This window comes from Wyeomyia smithii, chromosome 2 (assembly GCF_029784165.1).
Source record: "Wyeomyia smithii strain HCP4-BCI-WySm-NY-G18 chromosome 2, ASM2978416v1, whole genome shotgun sequence".
Classification (NCBI taxonomy): domain Eukaryota; kingdom Metazoa; phylum Arthropoda; class Insecta; order Diptera; family Culicidae; genus Wyeomyia; species Wyeomyia smithii.
The window spans coordinates 97,576,013-97,603,922 of NC_073695.1; the positions used below are offsets into that span (position 1 = coordinate 97,576,013).

General features: G+C 41.2%; 2 protein-coding genes across 4 annotated transcripts in view; one reads left to right on the plus strand and one right to left on the minus strand.

Annotated features, from left to right (window-relative positions):
• Positions 1–27,910, plus strand: part of LOC129723962 (protein alan shepard) — a 425,406-nt gene that overhangs the window by 84,497 nt on the left and 312,999 nt on the right. The gene's annotated exons all lie outside the window — the stretch shown is intronic.
• LOC129723961 (uncharacterized) lies at positions 19,831–27,063 on the minus strand. The gene is made up of 2 exons (XM_055678475.1): positions 26,532–27,063; positions 19,831–21,758 (listed from the first exon to the last, which is right to left on the minus strand). The coding sequence occupies exon 2, from the start codon at positions 21,745–21,747 to the stop codon at positions 20,047–20,049; it is 1,701 nt and encodes a 566-aa protein (XP_055534450.1). The 5' UTR covers positions 21,748–21,758; positions 26,532–27,063; the 3' UTR covers positions 19,831–20,046.

Below are 27,910 nucleotides of genomic sequence, written 5' to 3' on the forward strand. Positions count from 1 at the left end.
GTATTCCCGGAGTCGATGTGGTGCCCAGAGGCTGGGAATCCCGGTGCCATTTTGATATCCAAAATAAAACATAAAATCAAAAGGGCTATATGCAAAGCTACGACCGCAAGGTTAATGTAGAACTACATAAGGTTGTTCGTTACATTACTTGTATTGAATATACAGTCGAATCCCTTTATAGCGACATCGCAAGGGACTGTCGTTATAGCGAAATGTCGCAATAATACGAAGAATTCTTGCATATGTAGAACAGAAGGTACCGTTGAGAATGTCGTTATAGGTTTAGCAATGTCGTTATAGAGTGATTCGACTGTACTATTGTCGCAATAAAGAATGACAAGTATTAGTTTTGGTATGCCGTTATAGAGGAAGGTCGTGATAGCGAAATGTCGCAATAAAACGACGAATTTTAGTATAAAACAGAAGGGACTGTTGAGAATGTCGCTATAGCGAGATTTGTCTCTATAAAAAGTGTCGTTATAGATGGATTCGACTGTAATATAATATAAAAATTAGTGCAAAAGAGAAGTTGAAGTGCTACCGAATTTCAGTTTGCACACACATCACTGAACAGGAACACACTGTACAAAGCAAACAAGTTTCAACAGTCAGAATGCATGCAGATTAAAATAACATTTTACTTTTGATCCCAGCGCAAAATGAGAAAATAGTAAATCTCCTTGAACAATATAATGGTGATTGCATCTGTAAGGATTGTATCTCCCAGATGGTCTCGAGGTACGATGCTGGCCCAACAAGCCAGTCGTCGTAGGTTCGAGTCTCGACTCAAGAGAGACTGTTAGTGTCAGTAGGATCGTAGCGCTAGCCCCGCAATTGTCCTGTACACTAAACAGTTGGTTGCGAAGTCTGTGTATAACAAACAGAAGGTCATGTTCCGATTCGGAATGTAGCACCAAGGCTTTGCTTTGCTTTTTGCATCTGTAAAGACATTTATTATTCAATTTCGTATCAAATATAATCATGGGCGCAACTACGGGGGGGCTAAGGTGGGGCTGAAGCCCCCCCTAGAACGTGTTTAGCCCCCCCTAGAATTTCCCAGAGAATGATTGTATTCAATATATATATACATTCCATACTACTTATCAGAGCATCAAAATCAACCCAAATTGAGATGTCGTCATTCATTGGCTAAGAACTAGTTCTGCACCCAGGATCGATTCTCAACCCTTGCTCTCTTACTAACTTTACCAGTCAGACGAGAGCTGTAGTAACTCGTGCTGTATCAAAAAGTCGCCAGTTTACTCGGTTTTGGGCTGTGTTTCACCAGTTCCCCAGACGTCTCATCACTCGCAAGTCTCTTTCGATCTGGTCGAGCCATCATGCACGCTGCGCCCCTTAATTTCTTGTGCCGGTAGGGTTGCAGAAAAGAAGTGATTTGACATGGTTGTCGTCCGGCATTCTTAAGATGTGACCAGCCCACCGCAACCTATTGTCTTTTGCCAGGTGTGCAATGGGGTTCTCTCCAAGCAGCGATTGTAACTCATGGTTCATGCGCTGTAGCCATTATCCGTCGTCCGCTTGTGCTCCTCCGTAGATAGTCACCTTCTGTTCGCCGATAGGCACCTTCTGTTCGAAAATATCAAAAGGACCTCTATAGAGGACTACCGGTTATCAGGGTTTTGTAGTTTTTTGTATCGAAGTGGTCATGTCCGATCATCACCGTGATTGGTGCGTACGTTTGTAATGTCTGAGAAGAACGGGCCGTCGTTGAGAACGTGGTCAATTTGTTTTGCTGTACGTTGGTCGAGGAAAGAAGTGACTTTGGCTGTGCGGGCCGATAACCGGCTTATATAAGGCTATCCTTCCGTTCATGTCCCCAACGACGATCTTGATATCTCTACGCGAGCAGCTATCGTAGAGTTTCTCCAGCTGTGCGTAGAACGCTTCTTTCCCTGCTTCAGGTCTTCCTTCGTGAGGGCAGTGCACTTCGGGAATAGTGTAGTTGTGGAACCGGCTCTTAATTCTCAACAAACACAACCTGTCGCTGATTGCCTGCCGCTTTGGTGGTACTGTGCCTTGCGGCGTCAAATCCACCGTACCTTCTCTCCTTTCAGGCAAAGCTCCTGGAGCGCGACGATGTCGAAGTGGCGGGGTTCTAGCTGATCCAGCAGAATTCGGTCGACATCCGGGTCGTTAAGCGATCTACTGTTACATGTACTGAGCTTCTAATCGTCGTCCTTATTTCGTCGGCTGGGTCATTGCCGATTGTTCCGGTTCGTTTTGAATTCTTGATTCTCCGTAGTATGTTTATTTTAGTATGCTGCCTCACTAGGGCTGCGATACCTAGTCTCGCGACGGAGCTGCCGCCATGGATGTAGCTGGCGAGACACCGCATTTCATAGTTCAACCATCCGGTCCGGATCAGTCGCTGTTTGAGCCGCCCCTAGCCTGTGAGGTAGACGCGCAGACAAGCTGCTCTCTAGGAGAACAACTACCCCACCGGTTTACCGGTTTTTCCTTGGTTGCTCGTATCCCAGTTGGTACCACGTGGAGGTAGGAATAGGGCAATATGCCTTGAACCACACTGGGGTCTATTTTCTTCTAACTAGTACGGGTGAACTGTTAAAAAGCACTGCCCAGCCGTTTACCAAATCTAGCTCTCCTCAATATCGAATCATTGTTGCTGAAAGAGCTTGGCGTTGACGATGTGTTCAAGATATTCAGTACATCTTCGGAGATTCTAACCCGAAGTGATTTTTTTCTGCTTTTACAAGACTATTTTAAGCGTTATTAAATAAGCATATTCAAACTCTTTTTTCTCTTTTTTAAGTGACTAGCCCCCCCTAGAAATTTTCCTTAGTTGCGCCCATGAATATAATGTTGATCGATTCTGTGTGCTACCCCGACAGTCCGAATAAGGTATTCCTTCTGATAACACATTGGGAAGCTGTTTTAACACTGAAAATTTGATAAGTCATGTTCTTTGAACGCCAGCTTTCCAGAACGTTGGTGTGTTGCCGAAATAATGCAACTTTTCATTGGATGCATTTACTGCTGATGCTGCCCGCTACTGCACAAAGACAACATTTTACTAACGGAAGTGGTGCTGCCACTATTGATGCTGATACCCGCTGCAACTGCTGCTGCTATCCGTTGCCACAATTGCTGCTACTAAGTAAGGACTGTTGTAGTCGCTGTTTAGAACTCATATGAGCAGTTTCAGCTGAAACAGGGTCTTATATAGACCAAATAGTACATTCCGAACTACTAGGTCCATTATTCTGTCGACCGTGCTTGGGAAAGTATGAACGACCATTCAGAGGTCGAATTTTGCGTTTTGACAAGGCTTGAAAGTTTTCAATAATACAATAGTTCGGATAATAAAATTACAATTTTCTGCATTTGGGAGGAATCTTAGAAGATTTTAAAACCGATTGCTGCAAAACCGAAGGAAACCCATCGGAAACTAACCGATTTATCAACATTTGAAATTAGACATATTTTTCGTTTTTTCCGGTTTTAGATTTTCATTTTACAACATTATGTAGCCGCACTTCCTGAGCGACGTAGCTCTACGTCAAAATAAAATATAAAATATGACTACTTCCGGAATCGAAAAATAAAAGCAAAAAAATATGATGGTAAATTGGAAAAATAACAGTGATGAGATGAACCCAACTAAACTCACCCAACCAAACAGTCTCAAGCCGTGGTGCCATTAGCTCCAGTTCACCAGCTCTGCAGTATGTGTGGGGTCCGTAGGTCGTCTTCAAGCAGTCCGTGGTTTATTCGTCTTCTCCACGTCTCGTTTTCCACCAGCATAGTCCATGTCTCATTACCATTGAGAACTACCGGTTTGACCTGTAGATGGTTGACTTGGTGCGCAGGCGTTTTCAACTCGATCGGAGCGTCCTCCGGAATGAATTTTTCTGTTGTCGGCGGTTACCAGGGTACACGAGGTACACGAACTCTTCGATCACCTTGATTTCGACCATCATCAACTTTCAATTCGAGGTGAGACAATAGACCTATCTTCTCTTAAACTTCTCCCTGTCATGTACTTCGCTCTCGACGACCAGTTGATTCAGTTTGCCCTCGGCCTTCAGTTCGATGTACGCATCCGCCATCTTCACGAAGGTCCAGGCAACGATATAGATCGCGTTGTACCGACATTTGAAACATCATGACACTCGTGTTCAACCCCGCAATTCTAATCATACCTCCCAGAACAATATTAAATAGTAGCACGAGAGACCATCACCTTACCTTACCAAACAGTCTTAAGACGTGGTGTGGCCTTTGCTGTACTTAAGAGTCGTCTTCATGCCACTCGGTTCATGGTTGCAGTTTGAGTAGGGTGCGTAGATCGTCTTCCGCCTGATCGACCCACCTTGCCCACTGTGCACCTCTCCGTCTCGTCTCTGACGGATTGGTTTCAAGAACCATCTTCACCGGGCTATCGTCCGACATTCTTACGACATGCCCAATCCACTCCCCAAGCAGCTCCTGCAGTTCGTGGTTCATTTGCCTTCTCTACGTTCCATTCGTCATCTGCAGTCCACTGAAGATGGTACACCTTACGCTCGAAGACCGCAAGGGCGCGTTGGTCTTCCACAAGCATTGTCAAAGTCTCGTGGCCGTAGAGTACTACCGGTCTGATCAGCGTCTTGCAGATGGGTAACTTGGTGCGGCGCGAGTTCTACTCGATCGGAGCGTCCTCCGGAGATCAAAGCAGGCATGATTTCCTGCCATAATGCACCGATGAATTTCTCTGCTGGTATCGTTGTCGGCATTTCATTACCATTTTCGTTGTCGGCATTTCATTTCATTACCAGCAATTTGTACTCGAGGTTGAAGGTTAGCTCTATCTTCTCTTGAACTTCTTCATTTCGTGTACTTCGTGTTCTATGCATAATTGACCAATCCAATCCGTTTGGCTTCGGTCTTCACTCCGATGTACGTATCCGCCATCTTCACAACGCAACGGTTCGGGCCACAATGCAGATACAGTCGGCGAAGACAAACAGTTGAACCGATATTTGAGATATCGTGCCACTCGGGTAAATCCCCACTTTTTTATCTCAGCTTCCAGAGCAATATTAAACAGTAGACACGAGAGATCATCACCTTGCCTAAAACCTCAATGAGTTCAAAAAGGGGCTCGAGATTACCCCAATACTTGAACCACACGCATCACTCGATTCATCGCCGCTTTGACCAATCGCGTTAGTTTGTCCGGAAATCCGGAGTATTTGGGAAAATACCTTGCAGGTGACGTTTAGCAGAGTGATCGCCCGATACTCAAGATCATTTCCTATTTTGTAGATGGGACACATAATACCTTCCATCCGCTTCCCCAGTACTCGTTTTTCCCTCTAAATCTTGGGAATGACTCAGTGTACTACTCTAGCCAGTCTTTCTCGATCATATTTCAATAGCTCGCTGGAAAGTTGGTCCACTCCAGTAGCTTCATTATTTTTTAGCCGGCCAGTCTCCTCCATCACCTCTAAAAGATCAAGGATTGGAATCCTGTTGTCTGCTACTCGTGCTCCAAAATTAACCGTCCTGGCAGCCTACTGCATTGCCGTTCAGACGCTAATCCAGGTGCTGCTTTCACCTTTCGATCACTTTACACTTATCCGTAAGGCCTTTGCGGGATCAGTTTACCTTCTCGTTCAACTGCTGAGTGGCGTTAGTTTGGCGCTTATTCCTTCGGAGTACTAAGTTTTGACTTTTTCGTGCTCGTCGGTATCGTTTCACGTTTATTCTCGCACAATGTTACATCATTCTTGCTAGTGCTGCATTCTTTTCCTCGACTAACTCTTTGCATTCGCCCTCTAACCAGTCGTGGAGCTTATGCACCTAATGGTACTACAGCAGTGCTACCTGCGACATATGGCGGATCGAATGTTTCTCCTGCTATCTTCAAATGTAACTGCGCCAAGCTGCTTTTCCGTGGGTAGCGCTGCCTTCAACTGGTGCGCGTATTTCTGTGCAATCCCGGCATCTCACAATTGCTAAATATTTGATCGCGGCGTTCGACTTCAACAGGTATTATATACCGCCGAGAGTTTTGAGCACATACATACAGCTATTAGGTAGTGCTCAGAATCTGTCGCAGGTGCGAACATTGATGATGTCGAAGAAGACCCTTCCGTCGATTATAACGTGGTTGATTTAATTCTCTGTCTGTTGGTCTGGTGATCTCTAGGCGGTTTTGCATATACCTCTACGGGGAAAAAAGATACTACGGACAACCATACCATGAGAGGCTGCAAAGTTCACGCACTGAGCCCGATTACATGTCCCCGATGACGATTTTAACGCGTCTGGAGACCCAGTTCACGTTGATGCTGTAGTTGAAGAACCACTTCTTTATCCTCAAATCGCACATCCTAAGCGTTGATCAGCTGCCACCCCATCAAGAGTAGGCACATTTTGCCCTGTTTTATGAAGCCGGTTCCCATCTTGAAACAGCATTTCCTCTACACACCAATGATCGGGTCGCACCTTCTGACTTAGTTGGCAGATGACAACATGGCCTAACCAATGCTAACCAGTTTTGTCCATATTTCATCTGGCTATCTATTGTTACCATATGACTGGAGGAGGAGTGAGATTGAATCTTGTAAGGGCCAAAGCTAAGTTTAACGCTCCTTCCAGGTTGTTGACATACCATTTGAAGTATTGACTTATCAGGGCCTTTTTAACATAAAGGGTGTCCGGAATCAAATTGCACCACAAAAAAGATTACGTAAATTTCACTTATCCAACCAATCAACTTCTAACTTTCAGGTAGCAAACTAGAACATGTTATTTAGTTTTTTTCACTGTTCGTTTTATGCAATTTAATCCCATATCCTAATGCACGAACTTTCCTCTTAACACTGCTTATAAGGTCTTGTACAATGTATGGACCAACTTTTTTGTGGAAACCTTTTTTCTCTTCATATCCTCCACCGGTTTTACTTCCCTATGATGTTTCCGAAGTGCTTGCTTCATGATAGCCCAGTACTTCTCAATTGGCCGTAGTTCAGGTGCGATCGGGGGATTGAGATTATTCGGCTGTGGTGAAAGTGAACGCTTTTGAAGGCATCCCTTCAAGTATATCTGTTGATTGACCGTCCCGATTGTCACGAATGGGGTGCTCCGCTTTCCACACGAGCCAATTGCTTGCCAAACAATGTATATACTTTTTGGCAAACTTTGACATCTTTGCTTTCTGACGTCCTCAGGAACTTCGAATTTATGATGAACGGTGAAGTATTGGAACAACAGAAGCTGCCGGAAGTCTGCTTTTACATAGGTTTCGTTATCCATAACGAGACAATGTGGTTTCGTCAACATCTGGGTGTAGAGCTTCCGTGCACGTGTTTTCGCCATCGTATTCTGCCGTTCATTGTGACTCAGAACCTTCTGAGCTTTGTACGTGTGCAATCCTTCACGTTTTTCGCATGTTAAACGAATGTTTTACTCAAATGCAGTTTTTGAGTTATCGCTAACTGAACTGTTCGGATTCCTCTTAAAAGCTTGAACAACCCGCTTGTAATCCTTTACACTATAGGAGATCCATTTTGGCCACTTTTTCTTACCGATCGATGGTCAAACGCTCGTTGTACCGATTTAAAACGTGAGTTACCGTAGATTGAACCATTCCCAGCTTTCTGCTGATTGCACGATGAAAAAGATTTGAATTTTAAAGGTATGTGCGCAAAATTTCTTTACGCCCTTCCTACTCCATCTTCGCAACGATTGCACTAGCAGCTGAGTGCAACTTATACGGTGTCAACAATGCACATTGAACCAATTTCACCCAAATGTTCAATAGAAAATACCCAATAGGTCAAAAGTTACAGCCATTTGAAAATGATGCAATTTGATTCCGTACATTTTTTTCGCAGTTATTTATACTGATCCACGCAAAAATTTCTTGTGAAATATGAATTACCAAAGTTGTACAAACCCAAATCTTTAAGGATTCCAAAATTTTTGTTAGACATGCAAACCAAAATATACCATAACAAAAATAGTATTCAATCGAAAATCCTAACGTTAAAGTTTTGCAAACATCATGAAAAATACACAAAAACTGGACTTATTGCCAGTCTTTGGATGCATATTACTGTTAGGGGTGTAACGGATATGATTTTTCGGAAATCTCCAGATGCGGATGGGAGTTGTCTGATGCGGATGCAAATACGGATACTGTAATCGGGATACCGAATTTGATATCGTGATTTTGACAAAATGCAAATCGAACGGTCGTAATGCGAATACTTAAATTTGAGTACGGGGACAGGTATTGATATTCGGATAAAATATAAATGGTTGTTGAAGTGGGTATCGCGGTTTACAAAAATACAATTGAATTGGTAGTGGACCATGGATTGGTTTGAAAACATGTTTATTAACAAAACAAGTTAAAACAAAAGAAGTTAGTCGAAATCAGTTAAAGGCAAATTATACTTCATGAACACCAGTTTGGCTCGCTTGCTCGTCAGTAGGACGGCTACTCGTAAATCTGGCCAGCACTATTGAACAGTTGCTCACTGGGAATACTTGGTGGAGGTGGAGACAAATATCGTCTGATTAGATAACGAAGCTGATCACAAACTCCAGGTTTTTCCTCCACCATAGAAAGAAATTTTTTTGTGAGAATGATGCATTTCTCTTCTAGGTAAATTGCCGAATAATCTTTTATTTTCTGCTCATCATGAATTGAAATATCTTCTTTTTCGTCGCTCGACGATTTGAGATACGAGGCTATGTGTTGCTGGAAGCTTGATGTGCTGCTTCAATTATTATGTTGTGTGATGCATAATGCGGATGCGGATGCAGATGTAAATTTCTTAACGTCCCTTATTACTACACATGCCACGTACTAAATGATGCACTTTCAAGATGTGTGTAAGGGGTTTCCAAGTGTCAAAAAAAAATCCTTAATTATTCGAAGTAAAAATAGCGTCACAAATAAAACCTTTTGCATTTATTTTAAGGCAGCACTGGAAATGAGAAATAGAAATCGATAAAAAAAACTGAACAAAAGTGCGAACTTAAGAATATAGGACAAAACAGTATTTAGGTATTGAAAACTAGCAAATATAAATGCATTTTCCAAATAATTATTGATTTTAATGTTATTTTTTGTGTTAATAATAAAAGAAAACACCAAATGCACGAATTCCTTATTTGACTCATACCTATGTTAAAGACAAAAATTGCTGCGAGATATCGTTAAATATCGTTTCTCAAATAGGTTGAGTACGATATATTCTTTAACTAATAATGATAATTAAAACTTGTCATTCGTTTGAAATTTTTGGGTAATTATCCAAGCTACATCTGGATAGTTTTACTTAAAAGCCCATAGAGAAACTTTTATTTTTCATATCGATCTCATATCTATTGCAATTATTTTCAGAGTTCTTATTGTTCACTACAAGCAATGACTGTATAGGTTGTGTTATCTGTTAGTAAGATAAATTCACGACAATTTCAGCGAATACCGATTCAATCATAAAACCCAAACGTTCAGTACGCGATCACTTACAGTTAGTGGGCACGCTACCTCATCAGCTCACTATTCAAATGCGTTGCGCGCTTTTATGCGAGCGAACCAAGTTTTTATTTCCGGAACGACGCGATGATGCAGAACATAAATGCTTTCGAGTAACGTCCCGATCATAACGGGCAGTTTATGCGATTAAATACCGCTGATTAAATAGTTTTTTTATTGTCTACAATGCATCGGTTGAAGCGACTTGTCCATCCAGAGACGAAAACGATGGTAGCAGAGGAGCCTGTAACCGTGTGAATTGTGCCGCTATAGTTGCTACAAGCAACTCTCCGCATTCGGAACAAGCAGCTTTTGGAGGAGTTGGCGGGTGGGAAAATGAGAAAAGTGAGCGGAAAAGTTTTTTCCCTTGAGCGGTCGCTCTTTAGCATTTATCTATTGCTATAGCCTTCTATTTTTACCACTAACACTAGGGTGATGTGAGAGTACGGAACCGTATCGATCGATGTGCACCGTAGCTGAATACGAATGTCCGTCAGTGTTGGTGACATTCTGGTCTCCCCGTATAGCTCTCGGATGTGAATAATCCACACCCAGTACGCGACTGTAGTGGTAGCCAGGTTGGGTACATGTTCAGTGTCCACATCAAAGACGTCATCATTGTGCAGAAGACCCGACCGACCGGTCCCAAATGCTGTTTGGAGTGGAAGTTGGAAGATTGAATTTTAGGAATGTACCCACTCTCTTTCTCCTTCACTTCTTCGGGAAGGGTTTTGTTTGCCAACCAGGGTGAGATAGCTCGAACGCGAGGAATTCTGAAGCAACGTACAACCTTAATTTGAAATAATGGACCGAAAATAGATTATCATCGTAATTAAATTTGGTCAGATTTTCTGTTGCAAGTTGATTCTCCATAAATATCGGCGTTTATATAGACTTATGGAAAATTTTCAGCGAAAAAGCAAGATTTTTAAAAATGAATGAATTTTAACTAATGGGACATTATTTTCTATGAGAAAATTTAAAAGAGTGGAACGAACAGAACGTATAATGTACAACGGCAGTTATCGTGAAATGAATTATGGATACTAGTATTACTCTAAATGGTAGAAAAAAGCCTAATTTTCGCCGATGGTTTTGGGGAGTGCGGAAGTCTTCTCAACCGATTAACTTATGTTAGTGTAGAAGCCATACCGTACGACTACAACTGAGTTTATGTTTTTCAGCAAATCTTATTGCATCGGGTTTAAAACGCGGAGCCAGGCTAGTATTGGTGTGTCGACTCCAATTGGAACGATCGAGAGTAAGACGAACGAGAGTAGTGATTTTCACCAGAATTCCATTGAACCGGCCGGCATTTAAATACCACCCCCTCATAACCCCATGCACACGTATCGCATATAGTAACGCTGGTTGTGTGAGGGTTTATCGGAATAAAATGTTGTAAACGTAAGCATCTGATCGCGAGAGAGAATCGCACAGAAACATGTCCGCGCTCCGGACTCCGGAGAGGATTAATAAAGATGCTGTATGAGTGTGGGAGTGCCAGCGACAGCAGATGCGTATACAATACAATATTAGATATTACACTGCTGGCTGGTGGGTTGGAAAAGGGTGGTAAGGATGAGATATATCATATGCGCGGAAATGACAGCTGTACGGAACAAACGAGAGTGCACTACCGCGAGAAGGTCATGGCTGTGAAAGGGGGTTTCACGCCGTGGGACGGCTGCTAGCTGCGCTATGGAACGCAGTGATGATGGGTGAAAGGCGTTGTGGTTTTTCCGCAACATTATCACGTTTTCAGCTAAATAACTAGAAAGTGTTAGACGGGTGGAGCAGTACCTTCGTGGTTCAAAAAAGCGACTCCCTTGATGGCTCATACAGATACTAAGTAAACTAATGCCCCTTGCGAAGGTCCGTGGAACAACATCAGTAGTGCAGTACAGTCTACCCATATCCGTTTTTCGAATTCGGATTACAATACTAATTGCATTAACCAACGTCATTTGGTAGTAATTATTATTCTTCCGGTTGTTTATGAGAAAAATTTTGGATTCTGTCTCTTTTCCTAACATTAATTCACGCATTGGCTCTAGTGTTGGATTTTATGGATGTAATTTCTTCAGTTGAATTCCATACTGGCAGAACTTTTGCAGTTTTGAGTGGCAGTGAACCTACAAAGTTTCATCCCACAAAGACCCGTTTTTAAATTCACAATTAATCCTAAGTTATAAGGAGATGCGCTTCTATAGCTCATATTTAAAATATTTCAAAAAAGAAAACAGAATGAAGTTTCAACAGGTTCAATGAAAACGAGAAGTCTCAAACTTTGTAGTTTTCGTGGAAATGAAAAAAGAAATTTTTGACGCCAATTTTCGACCATATATGACTACTGGTAATGTATCATGATCGGACCAATTTAGACTTTTTTCAAGGTACATCGCCTTTCATGTCACATTTGCACCATTAATATTATGTGTAATCATAAACAAAATACATTTATTGGAAAAGCCTATCTGCCCAGCTTAATAAAAAGAAATAATAATTATAGTAATATAATAATTTATAGCAAAACCGACGTAAATTCATTCAAATATATCGTTTTCGCTGATCATAGAATTTGTATCATGATTGCACCAGGGTCAATCATGATCAGAAGAATGTATCATAATCAGGCCAGTGTACTTCTGAGACTTCAAATGCTTCGCGTGCTGGGAATTACCTGCATGGTGCTTTATTTTGCTTGACAAATTAGATATTTACAAATTAGATGATTTTGCTTGACAAATTTGATATTTTTTCATATTATTTCGAATTATATTTAAGTTCTGTCAGTTGGGTTTGTTTTTGATACGCGATGAAGCAATTTCGAGAAGTCGCACAATTGTCGGAAAATAAGATTTACGGCCAAAACTATTTTTTGTTGTTAAATTGTTAGTTTTCTACTGTAGGTGATTTTTTCATACAAGAAAGTATTATAGTGACAAGAACTGTCCAAAAGCCACGCGAATTGTGGCTTATCTCAGTTTTATTTTCGAAACAATAAAAAAAATCCTCAGTGTATACAAACGAACAAACATTCTCAATGTGTTCTGGACTAAATTGGTGTGATATACGAAGAATTTCGTTGATAAATCACCCGAAAGTTCATAATATACAGGAAAAATAAAAAACAAATTTCCCACAAACTTTTAACATTTATTCTTGAGGAGCACAAATAGACTGTCAAGCACACTATCAGGAGCTGTGCTTACACGTGCACACATTTGATGTTTTTAAGAATCGAAATTAGGAAAATTCCCAATATATTCTACGTGGCCTGTGGCAGGCTCTGCAGGGTTAAAATCAAATACTCTTCCGGTTTTAGCAACCTGATATAAACCGTTCTTAATCAGGGCTGGCGGTTGATGTGGGTAGTAATACTCACTAGGAAAATACCCCTGTGAGTACCCACTTACCCACACCAAATATACAGAAAAAAAAACCAAAGAAATGTATTATTATTTTATGTTCGAAACTTAAAATTGCCACACACATGTGCAAGCGACAGATTGGTTGATGGATATTGTTAAGCGAGAGGTTATGAAGCTATAGATTTATTTGTAAATCTATATTTATTTGTAAAGTTTCTCAGGGAAAAGGATTATTTTTTAATTCATTCCAGAATTTGTTTGTTTTCTCTGTTGTAACGAAAAAAGTGTTTTTCTGATTGTTTAGAATCGGATCAATCACGTATCGATTTTGTATTCATGTTCAGCTTTTCAAAGCTGTAGACGAAAAACAGAAATGAATCGTAAAAAAAAATAAACAAACAATACACAGTTGCTTTTTTTAGTTGCGCTAAACGCGTTTATTCTTTATTCTGAAATTCACGTGAACATATTTAATGGTGACAATTTTTAATCATACCTGCTCACTTCTAAAAAAGAGTCCCTCTTAATCTCGAATTAAAGTCTGGCGCACCCGGCCAAACAGTGAAAACAGTACCTGGCGTCCCTGTCCACTGGTCTCGGAGCTGCAGACAATGAGGCAGCGGCAGCGGCTGAATAAGATGATAGAGTCGATTTTCCTGCGAATCGCAACGTGGCGGTGGTAGACGTCGAGACCTATCCCACCCAGGATGGTAATGACTGGCAGGGCACTTCATATTTTATTCCCCCACGAAGGAAGTAAGCTCCGAGATGAAGCTCATTTCACACATCAAGTTTCCCAAAAAGATACTGCTGTGGCTGCTGTGTGATGTTGACGAGCACGCCCAACGTTCCCTCTCCCAACGTTATTAGTAGGTCGCCCTTCCCCCTGGCTACGCCTTTGTCACCCACGAACCTTCCCTATTCCTCACGAATAGGGGGGAAAATAGTGTGACGCCGGTCCTGCTCTTAATTGTGTGCATACAAACCGTGAAACATGTTTTCCTTCATTTTTGAAAGAGGTAACTTTGGAAGCGTTTTTCAACATGATCCGTTTTATGTGTCAAGATTTCATTGATTAGTAATGAAAATATAAATCTACGAAATCATGTGTTCAAAACTTCTTAAATATGAAATTCGCATTTTGGTAATTTTGGCCATTCCTCTATAAGGAGAGAGTCTTATGTAAGTCGTAGTGAAATGGGTTTTGGCCGATTAGTGCCCTTGAACAATATTGAAACGACTGAGATCGCTTGGGGTGAAGCGAGATTTCGTTTTTAAAAGTATGAAAAAGTAAAAGGTGACTTTTTGGAGGATCGTGAAGTTGTGAAGCAGCATACACGGCGAAAATGACAGCGTTTGGTTTCAAACCTGCCTCGATGCTTCGATGTAAGGCCTACAAGAATCGAAAAGTTCATGGCGTTTCCAAGTCCACTCAGAAAAATAATATAAATACTCTGATACTCTCACGGCCCGCTGGTCGCGAGTTCACTTTTCTGGTGAAAAGCTATTTGTCGTGCAGCAGCCACACAATGAACAATCGATTATGGATATCAGCAAGAAACAATACTTCTAAGTCCCAGAGAAAGCTTCCTCTTCGGAAATAACCGCTGTGTGTTCCAGCAAGACGGTGCAACGGCGCATACTGCGAAGGCTTGTGTAGCGGCAATTTGACGGATTATCTGAAAAAAAAAATGAATAGCCACCAAGCACTCCGAATCTGGACTTTTTTGTCTGGTCCTACATAATGTCAAAGCCTGCTGATAACAAGATCTTAAACTTTGAACAGTCTGAAGCAGTTATCCAGAAAATCTGAAATGAAAGCCCCATGGAAACCGTGCTCACTGCCTGCAACAGTTTCTATCGTAATTGAAAATCATTTTTACATAAATGTGTGCAGAATTGTGAATAAATTTGAATAAAAATTAAAAACACATGAAACAACTCAATTATTTTAAATCTGCTCATTACATATAGATGAAGATATATTGAAGAAACCTGTTCCTAAGAACGGTGACAAACAAAATCAGCAAAACAGGATAATGATTTCGAGCCACGAACAAACTATGGAGCCTTCAACACAGGAGGAGGTTAAAACGATGATTAGTGAGCTGAAAAATGGCAAGGCTGCTGAGAAAGATGGTATCCCGGTCGAACTTCTAAAATCGGGAAGCAAGCGGCTGTACTGTGCGGTCCACCAGCTCATACTGTGAATCTGAGTGGATGAACAAATGCCGAACGACTGATTGGAAGGCCTCATTGGCCCAATCTACAAGCAAGACCACCGACTGGATTGTTGCAACTATCGAGGCAATACGTTTCTCAACTCCGCATTCAAAGTGCTCATCTATATCCTGTTTTTTAGATTGATACCACTGAAGGAATATATCGTCGGCGTTCTACAAAGGATCAAGTTTTCACCCTGCGACAGATCCTGTTGGTAAGTTTTCAGGCGACATACGACTCAGTGAAAAAACGAGCTGTGGCAGGCTATGCTGGAGCACGGTTTCCCGACAAAACTAATTAAGCTGAGTCATATGACGCTGCAGTGATCAAAATCATGCATGCAGATAGCTAGTGAGACTCCAGTTGCTTTCGTAACTCTCCAACTTACTACTCAACATCGACCTCTAAGGTGCAGTACGAAGAGTAAACGTGCAAAGAAATGATACGATTATCAGGAAATCTCACAAGCTCTTTGATTTCGCGGACGACATTGGTATCATCGTTATCAACCGTAGGACCGTGGAGGAGGCTATAAGGCCTTTTCAAAGGGCTACCTCTGCCAAAAAATGTACATGGTAGCTAGCTGGAGTGGAAATTGATGGGATACAACGAACAACGTAACCAGCTAAGGTCCCGTGGTTTGCAAACTTGCACAAAATTAGTACTATGTAGGAAGTTGATCTTCCCGGTGGACGCCGAGTGCTTGGAATTTTTGAACGTGAAGTTCTGCAATCGATACTTGGTGTATATTGCAAAATAGAGTACAGACGCATGAATCACGAGTTGTACCAGGTATACAAACATGCTGATATAGTGAAGATATTATAGTAGGGCAAGCTTCTGTAGGCTGGACATGTAGCCAGAATGCCTGATGAGAGAACCGCCAAAACTATCTTCAGCTGAGAACCAGGAAGAGGCCGATAAATGTTCCGTCAGCCTGCAAACTAAAAGTAAGTAAATATAGATATGTAGAATGAATATTGGCCGAATGTTATAGAAAGGACATATTGACGTCCACAGAAAGATTTTCAGGTATTCTGGAAAATCCGGGAATAAAATTTTTCAGTCTTATAGCAAAGAAAGATGGGAGATTTTTAGATTGGCTGGACGTAAATCTCTTGTCTACTTCAATGTTTTTTTCTCTACTACATAAAACATGTATAATTCATTTATTTTTCAGTATTTGTTGCTAAAAATGAGTGGATGGAACCGCAAAATAGTCAGACTGTCAGTGTAATTCTGTGGAACTCTGCTTAAGTTCGTACGTTTGAAGAAGATTCTAAAAAGTAGCATGCATCCACAATGAATGAGGTTCAAGTGCATTAACACCTTAACAAGGTCACAATTTACAATCACGTTATCATCTCTATTGAAAAGAATTCCAACTCATGCTAGACTCCCAAGGACACTCGGTACCATTTTTCCATCCGGTAATCCCATTACCGTCGACTGCAACTGACTGCGCTGTGCTGCCGCCACTGGTTGGCTGCCTGCGGGACAGCATTTGCGGTCATATCGGTCACTTTTTTCCGAAGTAATGAGATTGATCTCATCTTTCTTTCAACATGACTACTCCGGCAAACGGTTGACTGCGACTCGCCTTTGCAGTTCCGCGTCAACAACGGGAAACGGGCAATGTGCGATAATCGGATCATTGTTACTTCGTTAAGTCGTTCGGCTACAAATGTATAAACTAGTAAGCGTCGGCAAGCGACATCGAATCGGCTACGGTACGGTCACACGAAACCGGTCGCGATGATCCGCGCGTGTTGTATAGCCAGCAGCGCTCGTTCACCCGAACCGCAGAATCCCAGGCAGTTTTGGTATGCTGTGTCATGTCACAGCAGATTAGCCACAACACCACCAGCAACAACAACAACAACAACAACAAAAACAGTAATAGCAGTAGCAGCAGATCAAAGCAGAGTCGCTGTGCACTTGAAACCATAAACCTGGCTGGGCTCAATTCGTTAGGAATGTTCTTTTACTTCAAAGACCGGTCCCACAACGGATGCATTAATTTAAGTCAGCGGTAGGGAAGGCTAGGTGATGCCTGCGTACTCCAACCAGCACAGACTTACGGGGGGGGGAAATGAACGGGAAATGGCATGAAAACATGCACACATGCTTTGCGTGTTCGATATTATATGTAGCGAGAGGGAATTGTGGTGAGAGTGTATTTTCTCGAGAGCAAACACGGTGTCTCTGAGAGCAATCAAACTCCTTCTCTCGCTGCTCTTAGGGAGTGGCTCTCGCGAATTCCATTAAGATAATTTTATCTTCTAACATTATAGTTAGTTTACGATAATAATAAGGAATAATTGATTCGGCTATGAAACGTTAACGTAAACATCAAATTGACACCGAATTACATCGGAAAGGGACATTAATTTCAAACCGTCTGGAGATTATTGTTTCTTATATGTATTCTCAGTGGAGTCGCAACTTCTCTCCCGGACTTGGTGCTCTGCCGGGCGTCGGCAATTTCTCATTTTATCTTCTCATTGAAACGTCAACGTATTGGTGAAGCTATCCCCATGTGTGCGTGCTGTGGAAAATAATCAATATCGGAAAAGTCAAAGTGAAAAGTTTCACCAAATTTTGCGTGTGTTCGACAGGATCTAATCTGTCCGGTTTGCAATCGTTTTTTCCCCGGAACGTTGCTAGTTCTGGTTCACTGTGAGTGGCCTAGTTCGAGTTTTCCGACCATTCCGGGTAATTCAGTTAAACCTCACTCGCAGGCAGTGGTGCAGAAACGGCAAAGTTTAGAGTTTGAAACTAAATGATTTTACCGTGATCAAAGTAGACGGTTCTTGTTCGTGTAAAACAGTTTGCACGTTGTTTTTGTGCTTCCAAAAGTGAATAAACTCATTTTGTCCGCAGGAAACCAATTGCTCGATTCTAAGTGAATATATCAGTATTGGGAAGTGATTTCCGACCAAAACAGGCAGATATCGATTGTGAATTATCAACAGACAAGTAAAAACATTTCCTTCGGTTCTCCCTCATCGGCACCACCGGAGCTTTTCGATACGTTGTGTTATGGTAGTTTTCCTGGACGCCAAGAGAGTAAACTACAAGATGATGGTAAGTTTCTCAAAGCGACGTCATCCGCTGCCTCCACAGAGCGATACTTCCGGTTTTGACGTTGTGCCGTTATCGAATATGTATCTGGAATCCGCGAAAGCGGAAATTTTTTATGTACTGGAATCAGTATCGGTGATAATTAATGGAAGACACGGGAACAAACGAGCTGAGAATGCAATGACGGATGAACGGGTCGTAAAACGTGTTAAAACACATGAGTTATAAACAGTAATGTAAATTCAAAGAGTAAAACGAACAAGACAAGAACTTCTTGCACCATTTATGGTACACTGAAGAAACGATGAATCGAGGCGTTGTAGAACACCGTCACCAGTCGCGGACGGCACGGGACGGGCGGGTGATCGAAATCATGTGCATCGGGCTGCAAGTGTATGTGTAAGCGAAGGCATTGAGCGTGGCAAGTACAAGACAGACTGCAAAAACGGGAAATCCAAAACGAGCTACCGAGAAGTCAGTGTACTCTGCTGCGGCTGCTGTTACTGCGTTTCGGTTGTCGTTCCGTGTTCGAGGATCGAACCGGACCTGGGGCAGCTGGGGCACCGCGAGCGACGGGATTCAGTACATTGCACTACGTGAGGGGAACAAAGGGAAGTCGCCGCCGCTGTCTGGTGGTGGCTAGCATAGCAAGAGAAATGGAGCGAGAGAGGGACAGGGGGAGATAATTCAAATTTTTAGTACGCCTTTATCACACTGCGTCTGTCTGGTGCAGATTTCGGCTTGCTTCTAGCATATGGCGCCGCCCGCCCCGATGCAGTTTTGTACACGATTTTTTTCGCGTACGGCAGCGGCCATCGATGACACCTGATCCGGTGTACGTCACTGTCGCACGGTACAAGCAGTGCCGTTATTGCACTTAACCCTGTAGAACCCAAGTGGAAGTTTTAAACAATTGCTGGATTTTGTTTCTTGTTTTTATTTTTATTTTCTTTCAAAAAATGATTAGATGTCATATCATTAAATGAACACTATTCCAGCGAAATTATTAGTAGAAAGTTTAAAAAAATAGGACGCAGCGTGGGAGGAAAATTGGCCTTGGTGGTACATTTCTATTCGGAACTCGACCTTCTGTTTATTACACACAGACTTCGCAGCCAACTGTTAAGGGTACAGGACATCCTACTGACACTAACAGTTTCTCCCGAGTCGACACTCGAACCTACGACAACTGGCTTGTTAGACCAGCATCGTACCTCGAGATCAGCTGGGAGAGCCAAAAAGGTGACATCCGTGAAAATAATAGGAGGACGCGGTGAAACTCTCGAAAATTATATAAATTCGCTCCTACTAAAAGTATAATCTCAAACAATTTTTCAAAAATGGATAATGTTATTGCATTGATTAATTAATTGAAGACGAAGGTGCTAAACCTCACAATTGTTGATAGCAAGATTTCACTGCAACCTGGTGGGGGTGACACCCAGGGAGAAAGGGGTGACACCCAAATTTTCCACCCCGGGTGTCACCCGGTCACGCTACGCCACTGTATATATATATATATATATATATATATATATATATATATATATATATATATATATATATATATATATATATATATATATATATATATAAGTTACAATTCTTTCTAGCCTGAAGGGCTTTTTAAAAAATGATTGATGAAAACCTAAAGTTAACTATCCTCTATCGTGTCTCAATTAGAACTAACTTTATTATTTTTATGCCCTGGTTACAAAGCTAGAAAAGCAACTGCACCGCTGACCAAGCAAACTGCAGCCCGCGTCGTTGTCGTCGTCGATGCCGTTGCATGCGCTGCCAACGCCCGTGGGAATCGTTCCAGTCAGCGTCTGTAGAAATCCGACTCGCTCACTTCGAATGAAATAATGTGGCGAGTGGTTCCTCGAGTCGGTGGACTTCGCGTTCCAGTTCTTGCAATCTGCTGATCTGGGAGGATTCGTCTGTAACTTGCCCCTCCTTGAAGATCGAAACGTCCTCGTTTGCAGTGAATTCAACTCTGTGACCGGATGAGGGCTTCTTGTTGTGATGGTTCCAGTGGTTGCTAAATTTCCTGCTTATTAAGAAAAATATAGCGATTGTTGCGATTATCAGGCTTATGCTCGACAAAGATATGGAAGTAAAGGCGGTTACGTTGGTTTTAGAATTTAATGTCTCCAAATGATGCCTGTTAATGAAATGAAGTTTTTCAAAACTTATTTGAGGCTCTATATCAATAGTTTGGATTTCTAAACCATCCATGGGAACGACCAATAATGGCTCTACCTTGTACCATTCTTTGTTGGTAAATTCCAACCCATTTATAATTATGGTACAATTGTGGTATTCGATTAGGAATGTTCCCGAGAGGGTTCGATTCCGCATCCCGCAAGTGGTTGCTATCTCTTGACTGTTTATTTGTTTTGCAATCAAGTGATTATCGGTTATAGACTTGATTTCTGAGGGTAGACTTACTTCCTTGAACGAGCAGTTCGCAGGGATTCCTTTTAGCAAGTATGGAAAGCAACCATCTAAAGTGAAATTGTTCAAATTTTCTGGGTGGCAGATTTGGTTATGGCCGACTCGTTGGCACTCCTCGATGATGAAGTAGAATTGTTGGTCATTGGTGATTGCTGTGTGAGCGGGTAGCTTAAGTGTTTTATTTTTGACTATTAATGGCTCTAATAGCAGCGTTCTATAAGCAAGTTCATCTAGTAAGGGAATTTCTACTATGAAAACAATTTTTGTGTGATTATAAAATGCGCTGAGATTAAGGAATTGATAAACCTGATCAATGCTATCTATGATAATTTTATGGTTGGTAAAATGATCTAATATTATGCTCAACTCGTCGGGGGAAAGGATGTCTCTTGGTATGGTATTTAGTTTAGCTAGTTGGATTGATTCGAAAATAAGCTTCAGGTGAGATTCTAAATTATCTAGCTGGATATTAATTTTCAATATTTCTCTCAGTAGTTTGATTGTTTTGTCGATTCCTGAATTTGACTTAGCTGCTATAAGATTTTTCCTGATAAGGTTGTGATCAAATTCAAACTGTTCTATAAACTTGTTTAACCTGTCCTGAAGTTGGGTGTTAATCCTAGCTTGCTCGTTATTTTCGTTAATTAAAATTTTGTCATCGATTTCTAGAGCTTTGAGAGTTTTTGATATTTCTATTAGATCGTCATTATCGAGATTTCCGGTTATCTGCTTTATGGCTGATCCTACAAAGTTGAGCAACCCTCTCTTGTTTCTTTGCCTTGGCATTAAATTTTGAAACATCTTGCGAGTATTGCTAAACTTTGATTCCAACATTGCTGTCAAGTCTGAGAGGTTTCCAAAGCTTTTCAGTCCGTGTATGGCGACGTCTAGTCTGGCGAAAATTGGTTCGCACTGCTTAAGGTCAACAACGTGATATAAGCGATGTTTCCCAATCCTCACGAAAGACTTACCCATATCTAGTGCCAATAATCCGGGATTATGTTGGAGGTCGGTTATTTGAATGGAGGAGCTGGAATGGGATGGATTAAGGAAAGCGAGAACCCACACTGCCATGGCCAGTCGAAAATCCATTGGTACTAATCCTAAAATGAGACTGTGTTAATATGATTGAAATCGTAAATAAGATGAATAAAAAATTTAATGCTAGTATTACATAAAACTAATTACTGGGTTTTTTTTTTATGTACGGACCCTTTTTATTTTACTCTTATGCAATTTCCGGTTGTTAGAGTCCGTGAATGTCTGGTGGCCGTCATTGGCTACTGTTACGGGGTTGAAGAAACTCTGTTGTTTGTTTTTTATCCCCTGCCGTTTATTATAAACAATTTGGCCGGGCTCCAACGCGGGTGGATCCTCTCTTGAAGGGTTTCGCTGGTCGTTCTGTTTCTCTTGGGATTGCCTGATTTGATGAATTACTTCATCGTATACTTTGTTGCGGGCTTCCAGCATTCTTTGAGGGTCGAGGGGTCTCTCTTCACCATCTTTAATCCCATAGAAAGCTTCTCGAGGTTTGATTTTCAGAGAGGAGTGTACGCTGTTGTTGTATAAGGTACAGCAAATCAAAAACATCTCCTTGATTGAAACATTGGGAAACTTATGCCTATTGCATTTGTAGATTTCATTAATGGTCGAATGAAATCGCTCTACAATCCCGTTAGTTTCACTTCTATCAACCGGTGTAAAATATTGTTGGACATTGAGGTCGGCGAGCATGCCTCTCATTTCGATAGACCGTATTCCCGGTTCGTTATCAGAAACCATTAGCTTCGGTGTGCCATATAGCGAGATATATTTTAATATGGCCCTTCGTATATCCGGTGTGGTTCTTGACTTCATGGAAATCAAAGTTCCAAAGCGTGTCAATTTATCGACGACTGATAGGAAGGTGTATGGTCGCGAAATCAATATGTCAACATGGATAATGTCCAAGGGTTTCTCTGGTATAGGAGTTTCCCCATGTTTGATTTTGTATGGTCTACGCTCGTACTTCATTTTGTTACACGTAGGGCACAAAACAATGTACGTGCGGATTTTTCTCTTCATTTTTGGGAAATACCACCTTCGTAGTATTTCTTCTCTATTTTCTCGAATACCCCGGTGTGCGGTTTCATGCGTTTCTTCTATAACTTGATCTTGTTCGGTATCTGTGGTTAAATCGGTTAATAGTCTTTGTGAAATTTTTACTTTGAACGTCTTGCATCTACTGAAATAATTTCGATACACTAGTTGAAGGGTTCCGAACAACTGTTCAGGGCAATGAATACAATTTACCTTTCGTGGATCCATGTATTCACGAAATATTCTAATTAAAATTGGCACCCCGAACGCGAAATTTGTAATAGTTCGCCGGTGCATCTGTGGAAACACTTCACTGTAATCTTCAGTGTAATGATCGCCAATTTTTAATATAACTTGATTATGAAAGAAGTTAACGGGCAGCTCAGTGAACTCAATTAGATTTGATGAGTCAGAGTCTGCGGAGTGCACGGAATTGCTATCTGTTGATTCATCTTCATTGGCATTTACCTCTTCGGGAATTCTGGATAGAGCGTCTGCTACCACATTTTGTTTCCCTGGTCGATGAGTTATTTGGAAGTCATATTCCAGGAGTCTCAGCCTCCACTTCACTAATCTGGTATTAGGTGTCTTCAGATTAAGTGCGTAAGTAAGAGGTTGGTGGTCAGTATAGAGGGTGAATTTCCTCCCGAAAAGATATGGTCGGAAGTACTGAGTTGCCCATACTATAGCCAAAAGCTCCTTTTCTATAGCGGAATAATTTTCTTCCGTCTTCGTAAGCGTCCGAGACGCGAACGCGACCGGTCTGTCTCTTCCTATACAACCCTGCGACAGCACGGCTCCCAACGCAAAGTTACTAGCATCGGTTGTCAAAATAAATGGACGTTCGAAATCGGGATACTGCAATACGTCACTTTGCGTAAGCAATTCTTTACACTTTTCAAAGGTTTTCACGAATAAAGGTGTATGTTCAATCGTTTCCCCTTTTCGCAGCTGCGCAGTTAGTGTTTGGAAATTTTTGCAAAGTCGCGAATGAATCGTCTATAATAGCCCAAAATTCCAAGGAATCCTTTCAGCTCCTTTTGGTTTTTCGGTAGTGGCCAACTTTTGATTGCATCAATCTTAGCAGGGTTCGGTTTAACGCCCTGATCCGTAACGATATGCCCTAAGAAAGCTACTTCTTTTTTAAGAAACTCACACTTGTCGAGCTGAAGCTTTAAATTTACTTTTTCAAGTGCTCTCAGTATTTTTTCTAAGTTCTCGAGATGCTCTTGCAAGGAAGCTGAAAAAACAATTATGTCGTCCATGTAAATGAGACAACATTTTCCAATGAATTCTCTGAGTACATGGTCCATAACCCGTTGAAACGTACCCGGAGCATTTTTCAGACCAAACGGCATTCGTAAATATTCGTATAAGCCGTGGTCAACTTGAAACGCTGTTTTCTGTACATCTCTAGCGTCGACCTCGATCTGGTGAAAACCAGAGGCCAGATCAAGTGTGCTAAAGTATTGGCACCTGCCTAGCTTGTCCAGTATCTCGGTGATATTGGGCAGCGGATATTTGTCATCTATAGTCTTCGCATTTAGTTTTCTATAGTCGACTACTAGGCGCCATTTTTGCTTACCAGATGCATCGGCCTTTTTTGGTACTATCCATATGGGTGACCCCCATGGCGATGTACTTGGCTGTATGATGCCTTGGCTGAGCATTTTAGAAATTTGTTTCTGTACCTCTTCCTTATGGACGAAGGGGTACCTGTAATTTTTTGTATAAACGGGCAGCTCGTCGCTGGTGTTTATACGATGTTTAATCACGTTAGTAAACGATAGGTCGTCACCCTCTCTGTAGAACACTGTTGGGTTTCTTGTAAGCAAGCTGAGAAGCTTCGATCTCTCTTCGTCGTTCAAATGATCTGTACGCACTTCGTTTTCAATATTTCGCCTACATGCTTTAATTTGTGATGGAAAATCCTTCACTTCAAAATTATTAATTTCAGAAACGATTTGCCCATAATCAATTTTCTTGTTTGTTGAACATTCCTGTGTGCAAACAAAAACTAATCTTGCTTTACTCTCTTGAATACTGTACACTCCGGAGGGCACGTATACGTCAGCGGCAACTTGTAGGTCGTCTTCCAGGAAGAAATCTCCGGAGGCGACCGAAACCGGGACCTCGTGAATTGTGGACATTAATTCATGAAAGTTCAACTCAATCAAATCGGGATACTTTTTCTTCAAAGGTATGACGGTGTCTTTAATAATCAATTCGACTGTTGAGGTGTCGAACAGGGCTCCCAACTCGTGAAGTGTCTGAAATCCAATCAGACCATCGAAAAAGTTATGAAACTCAAAAAGATGAAATTTCTGATTGGAAATACTAGTTATGTGTTTTGCGAATGGGTTAAAAAAGGTGTGTTGGTTAATTATATAGGATCCATTGATGTTTTTCACTCTATGAAGTGATCCTGAAGCTACGGATTTTGTTGGAACTATTTTTGGAGAAATGTAATTTCGATTAGCTCCTGTATCTATTAAAATTTTTAGAGGGGGCCCGGTTCTTCTATTGATCTCTAAATATGGAAGAAAGGTCATTCCCTTGCTTGTTGTTCGGAATCGGGCATAAAATTTACATCGTCATCTTCATCTGCATATGGACAGCCATTATCATTGTCCTCGGTCTGTTTATTTTCGGTTAGGGGTTCAACACACTCCTCGTGCGAATTTACTTGCGTCGGACGATAGTTGTTCGTTCTAAGTTGACCGGATGGGTCCGGTTTGATAGCGAGACGCGGGGGGTACTGTCGAAATTGATTCGAGTTCCAATCTGGTCGATTTTGAACAACGTTTCTGTTCTGGGAATTTATATTAGGATTTGGATTGGGGTTAGGAATGGGATTGGATTTTGTGTTAAATCCTTGTTGAGCAGGCCATTTTTGAACGTCCTGCGGTCTCGCAGAAAATTTGGGCAAAAATTTTGTTTGCTCGAAGCCAACATTCATGGATCTTCGCTCTCGTTTTCTCCGTTGTGCACTTTCTAAAGACAAGGCGCTCTGGTATGCTGAATGCAATGTTTTCGGTAGACCCACTCGCACTAAAGATGAAAGGCTGTCATGCAGTCCGTCAATGAATGCGTCGATAATCATACTTTCGTACGATTCCAGGATAACGTTAGAACACTGCTTGAGTCGATCGTCAAGTTGAATTTTGGCATTGATGCTTGCCAAAATTCCTTTGCATTCATAATGAAAATCGGTAACATTTTTGTTACCTTGGCGTAAGTATGAAATACTGGTTACTATGGCAGACAAGTCGCGCTTGTCGCCGAAATGGTCTTTCAATGTACACTTTATTGCCTCCCACTCGAGCCTACATTGACTCATAGTGAGTGCTTCGTTTGCATTTCCGTGGATTTTATCCCGAATAATGCCAACCCAAAGGGGCATCACTAGCGGCAGATCTGTTTCACTCACTAGATTTTTTGAAATTTGTAGCTTTTGCTCTACGGATTCGAGCCAACAGGCCAGAGAATTAGGACTTCCATTATATTCTGGAACCATCCTAATCGCGTCAGGGATGCGTGAAATGTCAAATTTCGGCATCTCCATGATCGAAGACGTGCTTGCGATCGCTTGGTTTGCGGTATTTGTCCGCGCATTTTCTATCAAAGAGGCTATTTGTAGCCGTTGTGCCTCTAACTGGGCGGTTAGAGTATCTAAACGCGCTTGCATTTCATCACTCATTCTTCTGGTTATCATAAAACACTTTTACTGCACTTAGTTAAACAAGCAAAAAAAAGTATTGCAACTAAAATAGAAAAAAAAGATTAAAATTACTCACGGTTTTGTTTTTATTTTATTGAACAGAATTCTCAAGTATACCCCGTCCTTCGGGAAGAGCCTCGAATCCTCGATATCACCTCGAGGTGTGATTCCACTTTGTCGATATTCCTTCGATTAAGTTTTATCACGGACACTTGCACTCGCGGACTAAGGATTTACTTGAATCCTACTTACGACTGCGCCAGTTACAATTCTTTCTAGCCTGAAGGGCTTTTTAAAAAATGATTGATGAAAACCTAAAGTTAACTATCCTCTATCGTGTCTCAATTAGAACTAACTTTATTATTTTTATGCCCTGGTTACAAAGCTAGAAAAGCAACTGCACCGCTGACCAAGCAAACTGCAGCCCGCGTCGTTGTCGTCGTCGATGCCGTTGCATGCGCTGCCAACGCCCGTGGGAATCGTTCCAGTCAGCGTCTGTAGAAATCCGACTCGCTCACTTCGAATGAAATAATGTGGCGAGTGGTTCCTCGAGTCGGTGGACTTCGCGTTCCAGTTCTTGCAATCTGCTGATCTGGGAGGATTCGTCTGTAACTTATATATATATATATATATATATATATATATATATATATATATATATATATATATATATATATATATATATATATATATATATGCTTGCTGTTATTCCAAGGTTTATCGGTTAATTTTTTTATATTTTGAAAAAATTATACGATAAATTCTATTACGATAAATTCTATGCTAAATAAGAAATTGTTCAGACGTGAGCTTCTTTTTTTTCAAATATGATGTTGCACAGGCTGTTGAAGCAAGATTCTTATGCGACCAAGTTTTTTTGTGTACTAGGGAAGCTGTTCCGTTATTTTTCTCAGCCCGTATATTTATCTTATACAACATAAAAACACAATTGAAAACTAGACAAAAAACGCATATTTTCTTACTTAACCAATCTACTAATCCATGGAATGGGTTCTTCTTAATTCACTTTAGATTTCTCATAAAGTAGATTCCTCAAATACTTACTCAAAAGCTCTAAATTTAATATTCTAGTCGGGCATCTGCACTCGCAAATTTATTTATTTAATTCACCTACCTCAGAAAAGAAAATCCGCGCATTGCTCTATTCGGTTACAACAGTACTCGTTCAGCAGCCAACCAAAGTTTTTTTTCATCATTAGCGGACCACTTTTGATTTTAATCACTAAACAAAATTACTCACTACACTAAGAATACTTTAATCTTCAAAATATTCACCTCAAATTTTCAAAAACTAGCTTTAATTATCAGAAATCTATTAGATGAATTTTCACAAATCCCAAATTTCAACTGCATGTATTTTCATCTGTTTTCACTGCGTTGAAGATAATCAAAAGTTGAAAAATCAGTCTCTCTTAAGGTGAAACCTCATTGAAT